General features: G+C 37.1%; 1 protein-coding gene across 2 annotated transcripts in view; it reads left to right on the top strand.

Annotated features, from left to right (window-relative positions):
• The window catches only part of Dcc (DCC netrin 1 receptor), a 1,081,061-nt gene that overhangs the window by 982,438 nt on the left and 77,714 nt on the right, over window positions 1–20,909 (top strand). For both annotated transcript variants that reach the window (XM_031365997.1, XM_031365996.1), the window contains exons 22-23: window positions 6,413–6,478; window positions 13,271–13,433. In XM_031365997.1, the coding sequence (XP_031221857.1) occupies window positions 6,413–6,478; window positions 13,271–13,433 (229 nt within the window). The remainder of the gene's footprint in view (window positions 1–6,412; window positions 6,479–13,270; window positions 13,434–20,909) is intronic.

The raw sequence follows: 20,909 nt of genomic DNA, 5'->3' as shown, positions 1-20,909 counted from the left end.
TTAAGAACTCTCCTCTAGGTTGCTCTCTCATGTCACAGACACTCTTTACATGGTAACTGAATCCCTTGCACCTGCCAAAGCATGTCTTAGTTTACAAAGAACTGGCCCCACCCACTGTGGAAACGAAAGGTCCATGCATGTCTTGAGGTTTCAGATGAATCAACCTCCTTTAAGTCCTCTGTGAACCTAGTTCTGTCAGACCCAGTGCAGTGACACGAGCTCATGGCTTCATTCTCTCACTAGTACCTGTCCTTCCTCTGTACTTAGGACAGACAGAGACAGCCAAGTCCTCCTCCTGGCTCTGACAAACCAATCTATCAGTGGCTGATAGATTTTTTTTTTTCTCATGCTGTCTTAGTTTATGAATCCTTTGCCTTAAAGGGTAAGGGTAGGAAGCTATCTTGCATTACATGCTTTTTGTTTTGAGGAGTTCCTGGACAGTACTGGATGTTTGAATATCAAAGGAACCTGTTTCACAGCACAACTGAAACTCCTATTGAATGCATGGGTGGAATACAGGAAGATATGTGAGGGAGGAAACTCCAACAGACTCATGATTGATATCCACTGGCAGGATGTGCATGTTTTCATGTCGTCTTCATTCAGCAGTTTTCCCTTAAAGAAGAATGAACCCCATCTCTACTCAGAGTTTCACCCAAACACAAACTCATTTCAAGTCCATGTTTGAGATAATCTCAAATAGCACTCTGAGGAGAGGCTCTCAGAGTCATTCTATGGACTTTGAGAACAGTTTGTATTTTATGAACTATATAGGGCTATGGCTCATCATCCACGGTATCGGTGTCTGGTAAATGAGTTCCTGGAAGATTCTGTCACTCAGGAAAGCCCTTATATATTACAGAATGATGCTTTAGAATTTGGTAAAGACGGGGCTGCATCTAAAAGTGATTTCTGAGACCCTTCTGATAGCCATTATATGGGATTGCTCGAGACAGAGGGGCATAAACCCGGTGAAATAAACGGCTTCAGACAGTAACACCAAACTCCATGCCAGTAGCATGGAGTTGGTCTCTGTTCTGATAACAATTGAATTGTTAATCAGAGCTGCATGTAAATTTATGTTAATAGTAATTACAAGTAATGACATGCTGGGATTTTGAAATATGGCTAGTTATGATATAGGTTATCAGGATCAGGTAGCGAGCTTTCATCAGGAACTAGTAAGGTAGATGGACTCATGAGGTTTGTAAAATTAAGAAACTATGAGTTTTGTTTACTTGGTATCTTTTAAGGAAAAAGTTACCTGCTTGATTGGGGTTAAAAGATGTATTTGTTTGATTGAATTCTTTGGTTAAGTTTAAATTATCGCTCACTTTCCTTTGTTCAGTGTCAAGAGTGAGGCTAAGAAGTGATGGAATATTTATATATGTGGATGAATATTTATATTATATAGTATATTATGGCTTATAAATTATACACATCTTTGCATATATATCTGATGTGTGCTATAAGATGTTTATATTAAGTTGTATTGATGACTAACATCTGACATTTCAATATTTAAGTATCCAGATAAGTCTCATAGGGCTGTTTTAATGTAGTTCTCATGGAGGGGTAGGAGGAATGCATAACTTGCAAACTTTTTTCTTACCTTTGGCAGTTTCTCAGGAAACCATACCCTATGTGTTGGTCAAACTATGCATTTGCCTCAGGATATCAATACTCAGAATTAAACTGAGACATCTACCTAAAACAAGTGTTTAGGATAAAGGAATAGCCCATATAAATTCCTTAAGTACAGATGGCATGACTAACAAACACCAGAGAATTTCCCATTCTTTTCCTTCATGTTTATGCATGAAATTCTAACCCTAATTTTTAGTTTGATTTTTCTTCATCTTAGCAAGAGTCAACTCCTTTTTACAGAAAATGGTGTGGAGACAATAATTAGAGTAGAAAATAATGATTTCTCAGGATTAAAGTGGATAGAGAGGGATGCCCACACTGTTCTTACTCTAAACAATTCAGAGTCCTTTACCAAACCTTCCCTACTTTGCAAGTTATTGCTCTTAGAGTGTGTATAGGAGGCACATGCAACTAAAGCTTTTGCAGAAGGAAACACACCAGGATTTACTCAACACCAAGCCTCACGTTGCTGAGAACATTAGCTGCTGCTGCATCTGGAACTGTTATGTTTTCCTTCACTTGGTAACATTTTTTTATGTTTATTCAAACACAGTGCATTGGACCTTAGGAAAGAATGAGCTGCTGCTTTCTATTAATATGTATTTGAGAACTCTAGGGTGTTGGTTATTGTTCTGTTTCCTAGTTTTTGATGCCCTGATATCTTTGCTCAAAGTCAACAGTATTATCACCTGCATGATAAATTGATCCCTCACACACATATCTTGCCTAAGACGAATCATCTGTTTTAAATATATCTCAATGTGATCTGTGTGTTGGGCAGTAAAATTGTATTCTGGTGGCATTAATGGATCTTCTTTATCCACTGGTGTACAAGACATAAAATCAATGCAATTTTCGTCATTACCCCCCAGAATTATTCTCAGAAAACCAATTCTAAGATCAAGAAGATAACTCCGTGCTCTGCATTCTTGGGAGTGCTGTGCAGTAAATATTTGTAAGAAGAGCCATCTACCCATTTGATTTAGATTATGGTCCATATGTATTTCTCTGGGGATGGATAGTGGAGACCTTCTGAATGCCCATTCAGGGAAGATGGATTCGAGATGAGATTACAGCTACCACATCTAACTTCCTAAATGTCCTCTGCACATTAAAAAGGATACTCTAGCACCAAAACACAACATGCTTCATCTTCTCTAGGTGCCAAAAGTTGTTGGACATAGAAAACACTCCCTACCTGCTACAAAGGAGGACATCAAACAAACATTAATATAGCTTAATTTTACACAAACACACACACACACAAAATATACGCACACACAAACACACACAGACATGGGCATATGCACCCACACAAACACACACACACAGAGACATGGGCATATGCCCTCATGCACATACAACAACTATACCATAGTAAAAATAAAGAAACAATATTTTAATCAGCCTCTGAGAACAAAATCATAATGAAAAACTGAAAAGATACAATATATTCAAATGCATAATATTTAGTGATTCATTGAACAGCATCTTCATTGACAAGAGTCTCCCCTCCAATATTGAGAACTCATCACAGGTACCACTGGCATCTGCATCAAGGACAAACGAATTTGCATACTCCCTAAAGACAGCCATACAAAGTCTGCCTTTCTCTATCTACTTCAGTCCTGGGAGCAAATGGCAGGGAAGTCACAGACAATTGAGCTTATTTTCAAATTCACTCTGAAAGACTCACAAGCTTTCAATGCTTGAAGATTTAGTTTATTACATCAAAATAATTTGAGGATTCTAAATTTTCAATTATTAAGTTCTTAATGCAACACTGCTAAAACGTCACATTTTTTCACAGGTATTCCATTTTAATAACACTAGATAAATGAAAAGCATTTTTAGGAAAATCTGACAGTGTTGTATAGAAATATAGCTAGATGAAGTTATGCTTAAACCATTAAACCCAGAGAGAAATGCAAACCATGAATAGGATCATTTAAGCTTTAGATATAATGAACCAATGCTAGCTGTCATCACTGGACGCAATGTTAATGAATCTTTTTATGTACTCACCCTTTCCTGAGAATCAAGGGCTATGTCTTTTGTGTAGCCAGCATTCAATAAATGTTGAATAAGTTATAGACATTTAATTCTTCTTTAATGAAACTGAGACCTTTGGGATAGGACAGTAATTTGAATATTTATATTGACTGTCATTCACTTCAACCATGTTCAAAATTCCAATCAGTCCTCTATTTCTGTAAACCAATGCTTAAGAAATCAACCACCTTAACTGAACACATTAAATGGCATTCCAGAGCAGTAAGTCCTCATACATGTGCTGGCCTGCCTGATATCAGCAGACATTTCTAACATTTCCCTTAGCTCTCTAGCATTTTCTCATTTGCTAACTCCTTGGCACTGGCCTAAGAGTGGTGCAGGCATATTTTGTTGTCATTGCTATCAATATTAGTAGTAATTATTTATGAGTTACCCATCAGAAAAGCCTCCCTGGAGTTGAAAAGGAATCTTTCAGAGAAAGGAAATGGCACAAAATTAAAGCTTGTCTTCAGATCAGGTTATCAATATCCTGGAAATGAGTTTTGTGTTTTCTTGATGAACTGCGATATATAAATGACCATAAATCTAGTCTTCCTCAGTGATTATATCACATTTCCTAAAAAGGCACTTTCTGTTGGACTCATTAAGGGTTACTTAATTTTATTTTGTGGTATCAATCTAGTCATAAACTACGAAAAGCTAGCCGTGTCAACATAGGAGATTTTATGGATAAAATGACCAACTTTTCAGCCACATGCTGTTCAGAAGCACTCCCATGGTGCCTTTATCCTGTATAAGGGTCTAGTCTATATGATAACAGAGGCATTGTCTTCTTACAGTTATTCTCAATGTAAACCCAAAGGGTTCCAGACCCATACAGCTTTCTGTGTTTGTAATACATGAACATGCTTGTGGATTTGTTTTTATACCCTCCCACAAACTAGCAAGGAGTTAGAAACTTCATTAAAAAGATATTTGTCAGGGGGCTAGAGGGAAAAGAAAGTCCTCCCCAGGCTATCTACCTAATTTCTAGCCAATATAGGATTACTCCCTACAGGAGTCATTTATTGCCGTTACTGGCCTAAGTGATTAGGTGGTTAGGATGTCTTTTGGCTGACTGCTTTGCAGTCTAGCTGCTTTTAGTTGCTGCAAAGGTATTCTTAATATTCATACAGAACCTCCTGTTTCAGTTCATTTCATTCCACATTGATCGCACAGTGTGCTATGGGCAAAGCTTTTCTGAATTCCTTGAAACTTTAGATGGGTTGATTACATAACTGATAGATCTGGGGAAAGGGTAGGACTGTCCACTGATGTACTTAGTCTATCAAAATGTGCACAACATCTTCTCATTTAAATCGTTCTTTTTACAAGCATACCTCCCATCGTCCCTACCACATACATAAAGAAACTTCTCCCTAATCTCTGCTTCCTTTCACACTCACAGTCAGATCCAGCAGAGTTTAAGTATGCCATTTTATGCGAAAAGCATGATTCACTGTGATTGAATTAATATCTTTCCTTGCTTCTTGGAAGCCTGATGTCCATGCTTACTTCAGCTGAGAATTGATATCCAAAGAATTTTAAACATTGTGCTCAGTGAATCAGTGAACAGAATACTAAGTTGCTTCTCCACAGATCTTTTGCAAATACAATAATAATATGCTTGGGCAACACCAGTCAGAAGAATTTTGGGTGTGCAAAGGAATGCCACAAGACTGACCTATAAGTCAGAAAGAGAAGGAAACATGTAATCTATTAATGGAACCAAAGAAAACCACCCACTTCATAGCCAAACACTTACCACTGTCCTAGACAGGAATACTTGAGAAACAAATCCTGTATGCTGGGACATGTTTGCATGTAAAGTCAAGTCTTTTCTATGAGTGATCCACATAGACATTCCAAAAGTCAAAGCAATCATTAGAGTTCTCTACATTTATACTTAGAATAAAGGATCATCTATTATATAGCATTCTAATCAACTTTTTATTATCATATAAGTATTTTCCATCAAATTGTGACTTGATCCTTTAAACTCTATGTTTGCATCCACTTAGCACCTATGGAAGGCACAGGTCCCAATAATACAGTAATGAAGGTGCCTTCTTTCTTCTTCTGTATGATAGCAACTGATATGTAAATTATGTGCCTGGGGATCTTGATGACATTCTTTGTTCTCTGTATAGTTAGTATTTATTCACAAGCATCTTTACTTGGCAGATAACATTACCAGCAAGTACTCAAAGCCAAATTTCAAATGAAACAAGTCTTGGCCTGGGGAGTCATCAATGGGGACTTGCTAAAAATCTATGACATGCAAGAGACAATACAAGCTGACTGGATGTAGGAGCCATGACTTCAATCATCTTTGTTCTGAAGTCTCTAAGAGAAAAACATTTAGTATGGCTATGGCATGTCTTTTGTATTTGTTTCTGGATACTTTATTACACCTATCAAGAATGAAATAAAGAGGGAGGGAGGGAGAGAGAGAGAGAGACAGAGAGAGAGAGAGACAGAGAGACAGAGAGACAGAGAGACAGAGATTACTTCCCAGAAAGAAGTTGATTTTAACTGGATTAAGTATAAAAGAGTTTTCTTACACACTGGAAAAATGAAATTCATAGAGGCAGCCTAAATAATTCTTCTCTATAGTGTATGTTTAGAATTCTTTTCTTTGTCTTTTTATTTTATTTTGCTGGTAGTTCCCTGGGCTATATCCACTAACATTCTAATGTGTCAATCTACACAGGTCGTCATGGAGATGGAGGTTATTGGCCAGTTGATACTAACTTGATTGATAGAAGCACTCTCAATGGTAAGTATATAAATTGAGTTCTATTGGATTAGATATACTAATTACATGGTTAATTCTACAGTATCCAAAACAAATTTTCTGTTGACAAGGTCAAGAACTGTGGACTCAGGGTTTCACTGTGGTTATGGAAAAAATATATTATTAGCAAACTTCACACATTCTACCAGAAAATGATGACAATTAGAGGTGACAGATGTATAAAAAAATAATTAGAAAAGTTCCAGCACTGAGCAATTTATAAATGATACAGGTCTTTCCTAGTTTGCTTTCTAATATGTTGAAAAAAATATTGACTAAAACAATTTGTAGATGGAAGTTTTTATTACAGTTTACAGCTTATCGTCTATCATGGAGGGATTTCAGGGCAGGAGCTCTAGGAAGAACTTTGGAGTCAGGAACTGAAGCAGAGACCATGGAAGAAAGTTTCTTGCTGATTTAATTTACTCTGTGGGTTGCTTTTGCCTGCTTTCTTATACAGCCCAAGACCATTGGCCCAGGAATGACTATACACACTGTAGGCTGAGATATCAATCATTCATCAAGGAAATCATCCACAGAGTTGCCTTTAGCCCAGTCTAATGTAGAAATTATTTCAATTAAGGGTCTCTATCCTTAGATGATCCTAATTTATGTCAAGTTGACAAAAAGCTAACCAACACAAGATTTTTTAAATACTTAGATTTTGAATTGTGGTAGTGTACTTCAAATGTTCACAACAACCATTTTATTGGCGATAGATGATGACTAAGAATTAAATTTGGAACCAACTATGTTTGATAAAGTTGCTGGGACTTTTCACTCAACAAGTACATTTACTCTAATACTTTATTATTAGTTGCCCTTTGTACTCTCAAGTTTAGATATCTTTCTGCTTCCTCTAGTAATGCTTCTCCATATACCAATGGGCTTTTAGGGTGACCACCTGAAGGAAATCCCAGGTAGTGAACATGGAACAGACCGAAAGCCACATTCCACAGCTTCTCTCAGTTTGTTGAAGCAGAGTCTTTGAGAGGACAAATTAACTATATAACCAAAGGACCAATATGTCATACTTATCATTGGAATACATGCTGTTCTTGTTTGGTTTGACTTACTAAGAACCAATCAGATATTCAAGATACTACAACATCTGTTATCATACATCAAAATATAGCAAACTCTAAGATGCTTCAGGTTCATCACACAGTTGAAACCTCCTGGGTGTCTCTGCCTCATTGCTTGCTTGTCAGTTCTCAGATGTACTCTTCAACTTCACGTTTCCTACACATGGCTGTGTAAAGAAATAGCATTATTTTACATATTAATGAAAAATATCAATTACTTTTTAAATCCTCTTTGAATCATGCTACAATTTTTCTTTTTTGTAAATTTCTTAACATTTGCCCATGTGCTCAGGATACTTCTCACTCATTTTCTTTTCATTGCTGTGCAATATTTTATTTTATTTTATAACTAATGAAATTATTTAACCACCTTAGTAGATTTGCATGAGGGATTTGATTAATGAACAGATGAATTTCCATTTGTATAGTTTCCTCTTAAAGATATAGATAGGAGGCCAAATTTGTTATTTGATTTGTTTACTAGCTGTGAAAGTAGAGTAAATAGTTAAACTAAGTGATGACTTTCTATTGTATGCTATTGTATAGTATAAACAAATGCATCAATTTCTCCAAGTGGTATAGTCCCTTAATAATTTTTAATCTCACACTATAACTTCCTCTGCTATTAATGCCCTTTACTTAAACATAGATAAATGCATTTGCTTCTGTTTACATCTTTCCTCCACTCCTGTTATCACGGAATACTATATATGGGGTACTTTGTAAACTACAGGAATGTGTTGCCCATTGTTCTTCTGAAGGCTGGGAAATTAGTACAAGGTCAAGTTCTCAGTAGGTTATACTTCACATATGGTGTGTTCTGTATAATTCCTGGTACAAATGGTACCTGGAGTTCTCTTGTGAGGACACAGATTGAGTTCATGGAAATTCTGCCTACATCACATAGCCACACCCAAAACCCTCATAGCGGAATCTCAGCAAGGGCACTATGAGGTTTCAACATTTGCATTAGCTTGGAGTGTCATGATATTCAGACCTTAGAGAACATCCTGAACATATATATGTTCAAGTCAAAGGTTAAATACAAAATGCTTTCTTTAGGAGGTCCATATTGTCCTGTTCTTTCTCATATGTTCTCTCCTTCATTTCTGTAATGTTTGATAAAATCGATTTCCAGCTCTGGAAGTCTTTTGTAAGTGCAAGGCTGGAGCACACAGTACTAATGTGAAAGGCTTGTACTGGAACTGAAAACAGACCAGTGTTTTCCCCTGTGCAATAAACTTGGCTAATGCTCATTCTGTCTACCAAATGTTGCTAGTTTCATTAACTTGATTCCATTTAAAGTTTGTCTTAAACATTAACAGTACACCAGACATACCCCTTATAGATAGAGAAATGGCCAACTGGTGAAGAACACTTGCTGTTTTTGTAGACACTCGAGATAAATTCCAAACATCCATGTGACAATTCATAACTTTTGTAGCTCCAGTCCCATAGAATTCTATAACATCTCATAGCCTTCTTGGGCACTACACACATGTGGTGCACAAACATGTATGTATGTGCCATAATATACATAAAATACAAATAAATACTGTTGTAAAGGAAAAAGTGCTACTAAGACTCCTCTGAGTGTAGGGTTCTAGTAATAAACTGTGGATACAGGTATAACATTGTATTACTTCAGGAACAACAAAAAAAAAATAAGATGAAGAATTATCCAGGTGAATTAAATTACAAAGGTGAACTGGTAAAAAAAATTTGTGGACACACAGAATTTTTAAGGTTGCTTTAATTGATATATGTTGTATAGCAACTATAGACTTCATATATCATATGTTATATACCATATATTTTATATTATGCATGATATATACCATGCATCATACATCATCATGCATTATACACCCTAATCATATATCAATCATGTCATATGTCATATGATGTCATATGCCATATGTCATGTTATATATTACGTATCACATCTCATTTTGATAGAAAATTTCTAGTTCTAGAGTCCACTTAAGGAATAAAACTCTCCCCCTTAGAATCATATTAAAGAGCCAAGCAAGATGCCTCAGGATTTAAAGTGCTTGACACAAATAACTGAGGACCTGAGTTAGATCCTTGGACTACTTAGTTAAAAGAGAGAAATGACACCTATGGCTGGTTCTCTGACCTAAAGCATTCATTCTCCCCTTCCCTACCTACCTACACACACACACACACACACACACACACACACACACACACACACACACACACACACACACACACACACACACACACACACACACATACACACAGACAGCGACACACACACACACACAGACAGTGACACACACAAGCACATGCAATGACACACACACAGCGACACACACGCACACACACACAGCGACACACACACACACACACATACACACAGACAGCGACACACAAACACACACACAGACAGTGACACACACAAACACATACAATGACACACACACACAGCGACACACAAACACACACACAAAGTGACACACACACACATGTGTGAATACATACATTTAATTTACACTTACATTTAAACATACTAGCAAATTTTAGAGCCTTCCTAAATTGCCAATTTTGATATATCAGTTTTATGAAGTTGTTTGAGTAGGAGTTCATTCCCCGTTATAATCCTGACCAGAAGTTATACATTTTGAAGTAGATAATACCAGAAAATTAAAGAAGCAATCCATATGGATAATGGTGAAAGAGTAAAGATCCCTTCCTATCTTTCGGTGTTGCTAGGTAGTGGATGTTAATAGTGGAGTAAGTATAAACCACAGGCAAAATTGTGTTCTCTCTGAAGCTACATCTCCTGAAGGATCCAGTCTTTAACAGTGTTAGACTTAGCAAGTAAAGTTGTCATTTGTTCACAATTGCCTAAAATCCTGACAGAGTAAATTCTTTGCAAGAGATTCCTGTTTCAGTGTGTTTCTGCTTCTTAACGTATATGCATATGCAATGAGAAATTATTCAAAATTACCCTAAGCTGCTCGTATTTTCACTTCTTAAATATGTCACTCCCCAGTGTGCGTCAAGCTTAAAAGTTTTCCTTAAGTGCTTAAAGTTGTCTTTCAAAATAAAATGAAAATTTTGGTTAAAAATAGGCACCAAACTAAATCTAACATGAGCCTGCCAATCAATAAACTTTCCTGTTTACGGGAGTCAGTCTTCAGCTGAAGAATAGGCCAGGGATTTGAAATACAAGCCAGTTCATGATTCTCTTTTTAAGGTTTAAGATTCCTAGTAAGAATAAAAATTATAATTAAATTTGACCGAGCAAACGTTACCTTACAGAGAAAATTCATGAAGGCAAACCAGATAATGATGTCCAGTTGTTCCCAGCCAGTTCATATTAACTGTTGGCATTATCCTTTGCAGCTTTCTCCATCACTTCATGATGTTTTAGAAATATTATGCTAAGTGAATGAGACTAATGATGTACGTGCAATATGTCTAGACTAACTATCTGAGAGACAAATTATTACTCTGACTGATTGCAGCAAACTGAAAACCCCAAGACACATGGAAGGTGAAAGGAATCTCTTTCCTCTTCTATTTTGCTAGCAGAAGAATTATGGTAAATATGTGATCTGACACAAACCCTAGCTATTATAAACAATAACCATAAAGGCATATGAAACCTGAAATTCCCAGTTAAAAATCCTAGTAAAGTGTTATGGTTTGGGAAAACCGTATTTTTTTTCCCAATTAGATTTGTAAGTGAAGTCCCTGAGAGGCAAGTCTGCAGTCACACCTTACCCTTAAAAAATGTCTGCACTGACAAAAATATCTTCCCATATTTTGCTCTGAAACTTCTCACATAATGAAATTGCATACATCTCCCTTAGACTGACAGAATTATCGGTGTTTTCTGGCTCTCTCAATATTTGCTGGGTTCATCCTTCAAAGCATAGTAATAGAATAATAGCTTATTGTCAGGATGTAATTGGCAGTTGCAGATAAATTTGGACCCTGGTAATCATTTATGCTCTTTGTTTTTCATTCTACCCTTTTAAAAATTCACCTTTGCATTAAAGAGAGAGAGAACGGGAGAATGCTATAATTCATGAATTCTCTTTAGTTGAGAGCCCTTAATGAAACTATAGAAGCTGAAGAGGCTTGCTAAATATTTTCTTATGTCAGGTAGAATCAAAGCTAAATATTTGGTGACAGAGTACTATTTCAATTTTATGATGCTTTTAATTTTTAGACTAGACTCCATATCCTCCCTTGACGATGAGCATGCTTCTACCTCTCAAAGCACAGTCTGTGCCTTACATCTGTGCAAATGGCAACCGCCATGAAAGTTACCTCAGCTCAACCCTGCTTTATTCACCAGGAAATAGCAAATGCCTTTACTAATGTGTCTGCCTGGGATTTACAAAATTAATTCAGCAAATTTGATCAAGAGATCTATACATCGTATAACACTTTATTTCATTGACCTCAAGTTTGAAACAATATTAATCTTGCCATGTTTCACCATTTTGATTTCTTCTCTTTAATAAAAATGTGAAATTATCAGTTAATTATCAGTTTTATGAAGGAAACCGGTAAATACTCAGAATTGTTAGATGTTCTTTTATTTTCTTTAAAATTTAGGTATATGGGGTAGGAAGTGAAAGATTGGTGCTTAGATCTATGTAATTTATTTCAAGGAACTATTGTTCTCAGCATGCAAGCAGTCACATTTCAGTTCCTCAAAATAATGTGAAACAAAGTTCTATAAGTTTCTGTGAATTGACTATTCTGAGATTGGCAAATTGTTAGCGGAAATTCAATGTTCTTATCTGATATTTTTATGCCAATGGGAAACTGCAACAGTGCCTTCCAGATACAAGATTGATACCCACAAAAACTTAGAGACTCCAGCAGCACACACAAGACCTTAAAGCAGACAAGCTCCCAGACCTGAGAAACGGAAGTGCACACAAAGTCTTACCTTTCACTAAGAAGCTATTTGAAATTGATTCCTACTGGCAGAGGGAAAATCTGTTTTCTCCAACAGGATATCACAGGGAATATCAACCATGCTCCAGGGCAGGCACAGTGCCCGGGAGTAGCTGACCAACACAAAACAGACTCAATGAAAAAAAGATTTCCCAATATTATATTCTTAGCATCCTGATCAGGATAAAACTCTTCTCTAAATTCACCTTTGGAAATGTTCCATGTTGGCTGCTTTTAGTGTAGTCACAGGATACAATCAGTCTCTAAGTTAGAAGATTTCTATGAACTGAAAAGGAAACTCAAAACCATTATTGACCCATCCCATTGGGCCATCTCTCTATCCATCAGCTAACACTAAAATACATTCTACGTCTATTGATTTACCTAATCTACGTATTTTATAAAAGTGGAATGAAACTCTTATCAAACTTTTAGTCGATTTCCCTTAGCTTCTACATTACAGCATGACTTCATTCATTTGTGTGGCTGGGTAGCATTCCATTAAAAGGATATAACACCATTTTTTTTTTAAGTTAATTAACATTGTTTCCATTTTGGCTGTGATGAATAATTCTGTTAATGAAACTTTCCTGTGCAAGTTTATGTATTTCCTTTCACTTGAATCATTGTGTTCCCATTCTCAAGCTGGAAGAGTAAGAACTCTTCCCCTTGTTACAGTTTGATGAGCAGTAGGGACAGCCTCTCCCTAAACCTAAACCCTGTATACTTGTCTTACCCCCAGAACCACCCATTGGGCAGATGCACCCCCCACATGGCAGTGTCACTCCTCAGAAGAACAGCAACCTGCTTGTGATAACCGTCGTCACCGTTGGCGTTCTCACAGTGTTAGTCGTGGTGATTATAGCCGTGATTTGCACCCGGCGCTCTTCAGCCCAGCAGAGGAAGTGAGTAGAGACTGACTCCTAAGAGAAAGAGTCTTCTATGTTGTATTCATTCTCTCCCCCGCCCCCGTGTGTGTGTGTGTGTGTGTGTGTGTCATAATTCTCATGTGTCCCTTAATTCTTGACCCCGGTTAAATCCATTTCTGTCCATTGTAAGCATATAATTGAGTTACAGCTAGACTTACAGATTTTTACAACAAAACCCTGGAGACTATCTTGTATTTTTTTTTTTTTGTTTTTACTTCTCAGGGGCAAATTTTCATGTAAATAGCAGCCCGAGAGGGACTCTGCTAAGCCCCTTCTCTATGCTCTCTGCCATTGCTTCAAGACAGTTGGAGATATTGTTCCTCCACAATACTTATTTATCACATTTGACAGGGAGGCCTGCAGGCAGGTAATCAATGCTTGTTGAATGGATGACTAAATATAGCATATCAAATTCAATGTCATTGCAAACATAGGGATGCTTAGCTCTTAGGCACTAGGGAAGAAAGAAGAGCCCAGTAGTTTGAAAAGGTTGCTATTTCCTGTATATGTTTAAATGTCAGAAAATAACATAATGGCTCCAAATATTTTTATATTTAACGGTTGTTGATTTCACTGTATTGAGAAGATTACATCACATACAAAGTTAAGAATGAATATACGGTTTGGTCACAACTCACCCTTTCCTCCAATGTCTCTGGTCCAACACAATGTTTGCCTGTGCTTGCAGATTTGGGAAGTCACCAAGGTCAATTGACATTGGTCATTTGGATTTCTGGTTTTTGTCAAATCCTGGCTGATGTTTATTTTCAGCAACATTCATGCTCCCTCTGGATGGAGCTCCCTTTCCTTCTGGTTTGTTCTTGGCCTCAGGTGTGTGCTGAGGCTGGCTGGAAGTGACCGGCTTGACAACACTTCTCTACACTCCTCGTCAACAAAGATTCTCCAGCAAGTCATTTTCCTCTTCTCTCATGCCTGGACTCTCTTCTGCTCTTATATTCCTTATAGTTCTAGTGATTAGTGTCTTTTGTGTCCCCTGGCACTATATGTAGAAACAAAACAGGTAAAGAAAACACCCTAGAAAGACCACCAGAGAGGCATAGATTCCGCATTTAATTTATATCTCGCTGCAGTCGTGGGTTGTACTGTTTAGAACTGGCAATTATTGGTGAGCCAGTAAACTCTCTGAAGGAGAAAGCTAGTGTTCTTAACAAGTTCATTTTCAGGTGTGAACACTGTGAAAAGCCAGTATTAGAACTAATTGAGTGATGCCTTAGACTCTTATAAGAGAATACCTACCTGAAGGTAAATAATTTAACAAAGATATGGGTTTATTTTGGATTCAAAGTAATGGCAGTCCAAGAGCATAGCACTGAATGTGTTAATTTATGGGGAGTGGTTACCTATTCACCTACTATGACTATATGCAAGGTGACAAAGGAGAACTTGAAGACAAATATGGGAGGGAGGTGCCACGACAAGACAGGCAGCAAGAGACTAGATGTAGCCCTACTTTGAAAGCTGGCATGAACCTACTTTCATGACAGGGAAACTAAGACCACACCATATAACCCACCCAGAAATAGCATTTGTTGTTTTAGCCATCTTCATGTGAGCCACACTAATTCCTTAGGGACAAGCCTCAAAATGAGTTTCCCTGAAGTCAAACCACGTGCAAATATGGTCAGCATGACCTTGAAAAGTCTCATTGTAGGGTATTGCTTAGAAGGGCTGTTCATACCTGGCATGATGTATCTATCATCAAAGTATCAGGATTCTGAGGCAGAAGCAAGAATTCAAATGAAGCAGAGAGAAGGTGTTGTATGACCAGGTGTTGTTACAGCATTGACACATTCATGCAGTACCCTCAGCTTAGCTGTATTATCTGTAGAGGGTTTGCAGTTTCAGTTGCTTCCTTCCCTCATTATTTAGTGGTCATCGTACTGATTAATGAACTAAGGTCCTGGGTATGTACTGTCTCTCTACAGGGAAAATGTCTGTTATGTAAGGGTGAAAAGCTAAAATATGTTCAGGTTATTGAGAATACTTTGAATCACGTGGAAACCCAGAGGAATGGCTTTGGGATAATAAGAGCTTGAAACTCGTATCTGGAAAAGATAGTGTTCTCTAAACATAACTAGTTAATGAAGATAGAGAATGAGGGGATAAATAACGATTTGTAAATGACGGGGGAGCCAGAGAAATTGAACTTTGGTTTTTCCTCATCTAACTCACAGCATCTCTCATTACTTGATATAATTCATACTTTCTCTCATGTCAGCAATGACAGACCTACTGACCTTTGTCTTGTTTTCTGAGTACATACTTCCCAGAGCCTTGGCAGATGGCTCAGCATAAAAGTACCTGCTGCCAAGCCTGAGGCCCCTAATATAATGTCTAGAGCTCACTCCCAAAAGATGCTTCTGACCTCCACATGCATCTATAGCACACAAGCATGTGTAGACACAAAATAAATAAAGGAGATTTAAAAATTATATACAGATTGAGCAGGTTGTAATTATACATGTGTGTGTATACACATATATATTATATAATACATATGTATTTATATGTATATGTGTGTGTATATATGTATGTGTATATATGTATATATATGTGTGTGTATATGTATATATATATATATATACATATGTATGTATATATATATATATCAATAAAGGCAGAGGGAAAAAGGGATGGGATGGGGGTTCTGAAGGGGAGACCTGAAAAGGGGATAACATTTGAAATGTGAATAAAGAAAATGTCCAATAAAAATAAATACGTAAATAAATAAATAAAGGAAAGGAATCCATGAATCTGGAGAGAACAGAGGAGTAATATGTGGGAGGGCTTGAAGATAGGAAAGGAAAAACATGCAATTGTATTTTAATTTCAAAAAATTATATATACTCTACTGTATATATAATTTTTGAAGTACATATACATAATATAATTATAATTTAATGTAATATACATTGTATTTTCAGATGTATGTTAAGAGAAATGGTAGAGAATTTTTTTCTTGTAGTTATTTCTAGGTTTTATCCATTTTTTTTTCCAGTGGGGACTTTCCCCAACACTATGTCTGCCATGGAGACATTAGAACCAATTAATACAGTTGAAAGCAAAAATCAATTCCAATCTGAAATAGAAAAAAAAACCTCTTTACTGAGCTGTCCAAAATTGGGAGTGAAATGAAGTTAGTGCTGCAGAGTAGGAAACACAGCCAGGGCCTCTCTGCTTCTGAGACAGCTGAAGAATGAGGTTTGCTTTGTATTTTACTGAGAAAGCAAATTATTACATCCCAGTAAATTCTATGTCTCACCAACTATCAGGCATTTCTTATCACAATTAATATTCATGCATTTGTTGCATCACACTTTATTGATACACATCATATATTTAACCACGATCTGGCTATCTGCCTAACTCACAGGCTAGTGTGTAAGACTTTAGCTTTATCTTATGAAATAGTGGACCAATGTTTCTGTCTAATTTCTACTACCGTTGCTTACAGTAGCTCCTACTCAGTTGTATCATATTCAAGCCAATCCCTCATCCCTTGGCATCGGCATCTTTAGCCTTGGAAAGAATCAACACATGTATTTCCATCATCCAGCCCAGTTTAAAATGCAGAAATTCAAAATATTATAATTGGAAATTACAAAATCACACAGCAGCCTAGAACATTCAAGTAATATAAAACAGAGGTAATTGTGTATAGTTTTGGTAAATTAAAGTTTCCTCACATGGCAGAGAATTCCATCTACTTTTTTTTCAGTTAGTGTAATTACAATAGAATATTGTAATATAGAACAATTGTGTTTTATTGAAATCAAAGTTGGTGAGTGTTTTCCTGTACTTTTTTTTAATAAGGAAAGAATATTTTCCTTGTGAATATTGAAATTGAGTTGTTATATTCTGTATATAATTAATGAAGATTAAAAGGTTAGTATTGAACCTGTCATGGCTATTACAATCACAGCGCAGTTTTCAGAATAGACAGCAATCTTGTTTTAATACTTTAAATTAAAATATCTAAAAAAAAAAACAACCTTCCCTTTGATATAATCAGTTGTCAGCTGAGACTTATGTTTAATTTAATGTGTGTAGCAAGTTTTAAAGTATAGCATAAATTCAAATATTGACAAAAATTATTATTTTAAATACTGCAGATCAACTGTTTAAATTCTCAAATAATGTTAATTGCCTCTTAACTTCTAATGAGACTTTGGCTTTCAGTTCGTTTAATATTTTAATTGCTTTTGCGTATTCTCTTCACAAGGTGTCTTACTGGCAACTTCTTAGTATTTTTATGGTCAACTGACTTGACCTTAAAAAACATGTACAGTCAAACACTGAGCCCTTCTGAGTTTCTTTTTTTTTTCAAAAGTAGCATGTTTTTTGTTTTCTTTAAAACACGTAATTATATTTATAATTATTTAATCTATAATAATTAGCTCAAGTTGGTTAACATTTTTACCTGTATTTTTAACTCCTTATTGTATCTCAGATATTCTGTGGACTCTTTTCTTATTAGATATTTTCTTTATTTACATTTCAAATCTTATCCCCTTTCCTGGTTTCCCCTCCAAAAAAATAACCCTATTCCCTACTCCCGCCCACCAACTCACCCTCTCCCACTTCCTGGCCCCTGCGTTCCCCTACACTGGGGCATAGAACCTTCACAGGACCAAGGGCCTCTCTTCCTTCCGAGTTCCTAATACCAAGTTAATAGCTACTATTCAAGTATACATAGTCAACATAGCAGGAGGAAAACAGCAAGGGACTATTGACACTGTCCATCCCCCATCCTCTCTCTCCTGTACAGCCTGGGCTGTGCCTCCACTCCATGCAAAGTCCCTTCTTTCCTGATGTCCTCTTTACACAGGTGGGCAAGGGACCTTGAGCATGCGGGTGACTAGAGACATGACTGCTAATTTGTCTACCTCTGGTGAGGCAGGATTCTTAGCCCATAGTAGGGCCTAAAAGATTTATCACAACACAGAAGAGCCTCTACCAGAACACAGTACTACACAGAACACTTCACTGAGTAGAGTCATAAGTAAAACAAACATTCAATCCAGGTGGCTTCTAACCTACTCACACCCCCCGACATGATCTTGAATAATGAAGATGAGGGTTTTTTTGTTTGTTTGTTTGTTTGTTTCTTTTTGAGTGACAAGCATGGGGCAAGCAGACCCGCGAGGAGCACGTGAAGGAGCTCCCAAAGAGCAATAGTGGAGGGGGTCTTCTCTGCGTGTTCTCGTTATCTTTGCATGGATGGTATCTGTGTGATTTGGCTTCATCAAAGTAACGAGTGTGACAAAGGTTAACATTTGAATTAAAATATCTCTGCAATTGCCCACTGACTGGATGATGTCACTCAAACTATTTCTGCAGGAGGCAAGGCCTCCAGTGACTTGGACCCTCTGCCTTTCCAGCCTACTGTCTACCATATTCTAGTACAAAATTCTCACTGCAACAAAACAAAAATTGCCAAATTCATGCTGCTTTTCAGCATGTATCATGCATCAATATTTCACCCATGTTTGTATTCATATACTACTTAATATGTTTTTGACGTGTTTGCTGTTCCACAAATTCTTACTAAATAAGTGACACATTATTGGAAAACATCAGATACTGCTGAAGAAGTACACCGAAGGTTTGCCCTGCATTGCCAGAGGATTGTTATTAGGCCAGAGAGTCTGACAGCTCAATGAGACACTGGACACCCAGTGTGTACCTTGAGAGGGGAGTTCTCTACTCTGGAGACTTCACTGAGGTAAAGTGACTAGCGGGGTTCTCTTTTAAAAAAAGTGAAAGGAATTCTCAAGAGTATATAGATTTTAAGTCAACAAGATTCCAGAAGTATTTGGGACAGAAAATAATCAAACAGATAAAATTGGTCCCCCCAAAGTCCCTCATGCTTAAAATGCTTTACTTGATGGTATTAATATGCTAAAGCAGAGGGCCTGATAAATTGTGGGCTTTGCCTTTAAGAGTACTTGCAGCAAGACGACATGGCTCCCATCCTAAAGGTATGTTGTGAAAGAAGATTGTATAACTGTGGGAAAGGATATTTTTGTGTTGTGAGGAAGGGTTAAATGTGGGGTATTTCTTTACTTAATAGGAACATCAGATTTAAAATGTGAGCAAACAAAACTAAATAAATCAATAGGCAATATTTTACAAATGTTAGATTTGCCTGATAAAACACAGATCACCCCACCCCTCAATATAGCCGAGGGTTCAGTAGTCCTGAGAAGTTCACAGGCGTGCCTCTGGCTCTGCTTCCTCACCGGACATTGGAAAGCCATCACTAAGTCTAACTGTATATATGTTAACAAGATTCTGCTGCAGGAAACACGGAGCTGAGGGCTGCCATCACTTCAGCCATTAAGCCATGGAGACAACAGATGGGCAGGAGGTCGGGATGACAGCTGCCCTTTGTAGAGTTGGAAGACAAATTTCAGCAACTTTAGTTCAGAGCACCTGCTGGGTTTATTGCACACCTGCTACAGTGCAGGTGGAAAGGCTGGAGAGAAAGAATCCCTGCTGAGCAGAATGCCTCACTCCTGAAAAGAAAAAGAAGAAGACATTGTGGAGAGGAGTTATAGTAAAGTGATTACTAAGAAACTACCATACCATACACACACACAGTCACACACACACATGCACGCACACACACACACACAGAGAGCAAGAGTGAGAGCAAGGGAGATGGAGAGGGAGAGGGAGGGGGGAAGGAGAAGGAGAGGGAGAGGGAGAGAGAGAGGGAAAGGGAGAGAGAGAGAGAGAGGGAAAGGGAGAGAGAGAGAGAGAGGGAAAGGGAGAGAGAGAGAGGAGGAGGAGGAACCTGGTTGGAGAACTTCAGGATTTCATCAGTATCCATGTGATCAGTTGAGAGGTGCATAAACATCTGAATCTGAAAAAAGGTCCCTCAGCAAAATTGTCTGCAACTATCAGGAATCATGACTTCTTCCTACTTTGAGTTCATGAATTACAACCAACCAAAAGCTGCTGCCTTTCTCCAGATTTGGAACCTCTTAAAATTAGGAGACACGTGGGATGTGTTGCCATAGAGTGATCGAGACTGATAAATAAATGGTTAATCAAGACATACATTAAAACATGAGGCAACAAGAATTTTAGATTTATTGCTGGGATCACAGAGAAATTTTATATATATATATATATATATAATATATTTATATATATATATATTTATATATTTATATTTATATATATTTATATTATATATATATATAATATATATATATCTTTTCCAGAGAAAGGGTCTCAATTGTAGACCCCATGGGTTGCTGCTCACAATACAGCAGCCCTAAAACTCAACTTATCTTATTGCTTTAGCATCCTAAATTCTGATATTAAAGACTTGATCCACCTTACATTGTTTTCCACAAAAAGAGATTTTTTTTTTAAGATTTAATCTTAATTTCAACTTGTGTGTGTGTGTGTGTGTGTGTG

This window comes from Mastomys coucha, unplaced genomic scaffold (genome assembly GCF_008632895.1).
Source record: "Mastomys coucha isolate ucsf_1 unplaced genomic scaffold, UCSF_Mcou_1 pScaffold13, whole genome shotgun sequence".
NCBI classification, from domain to species: Eukaryota; Metazoa; Chordata; class Mammalia; order Rodentia; family Muridae; genus Mastomys; species Mastomys coucha.
Note: the sequence above shows the minus strand (reverse complement) of the source record. Positions and strands in the feature narration are given on the sequence as shown.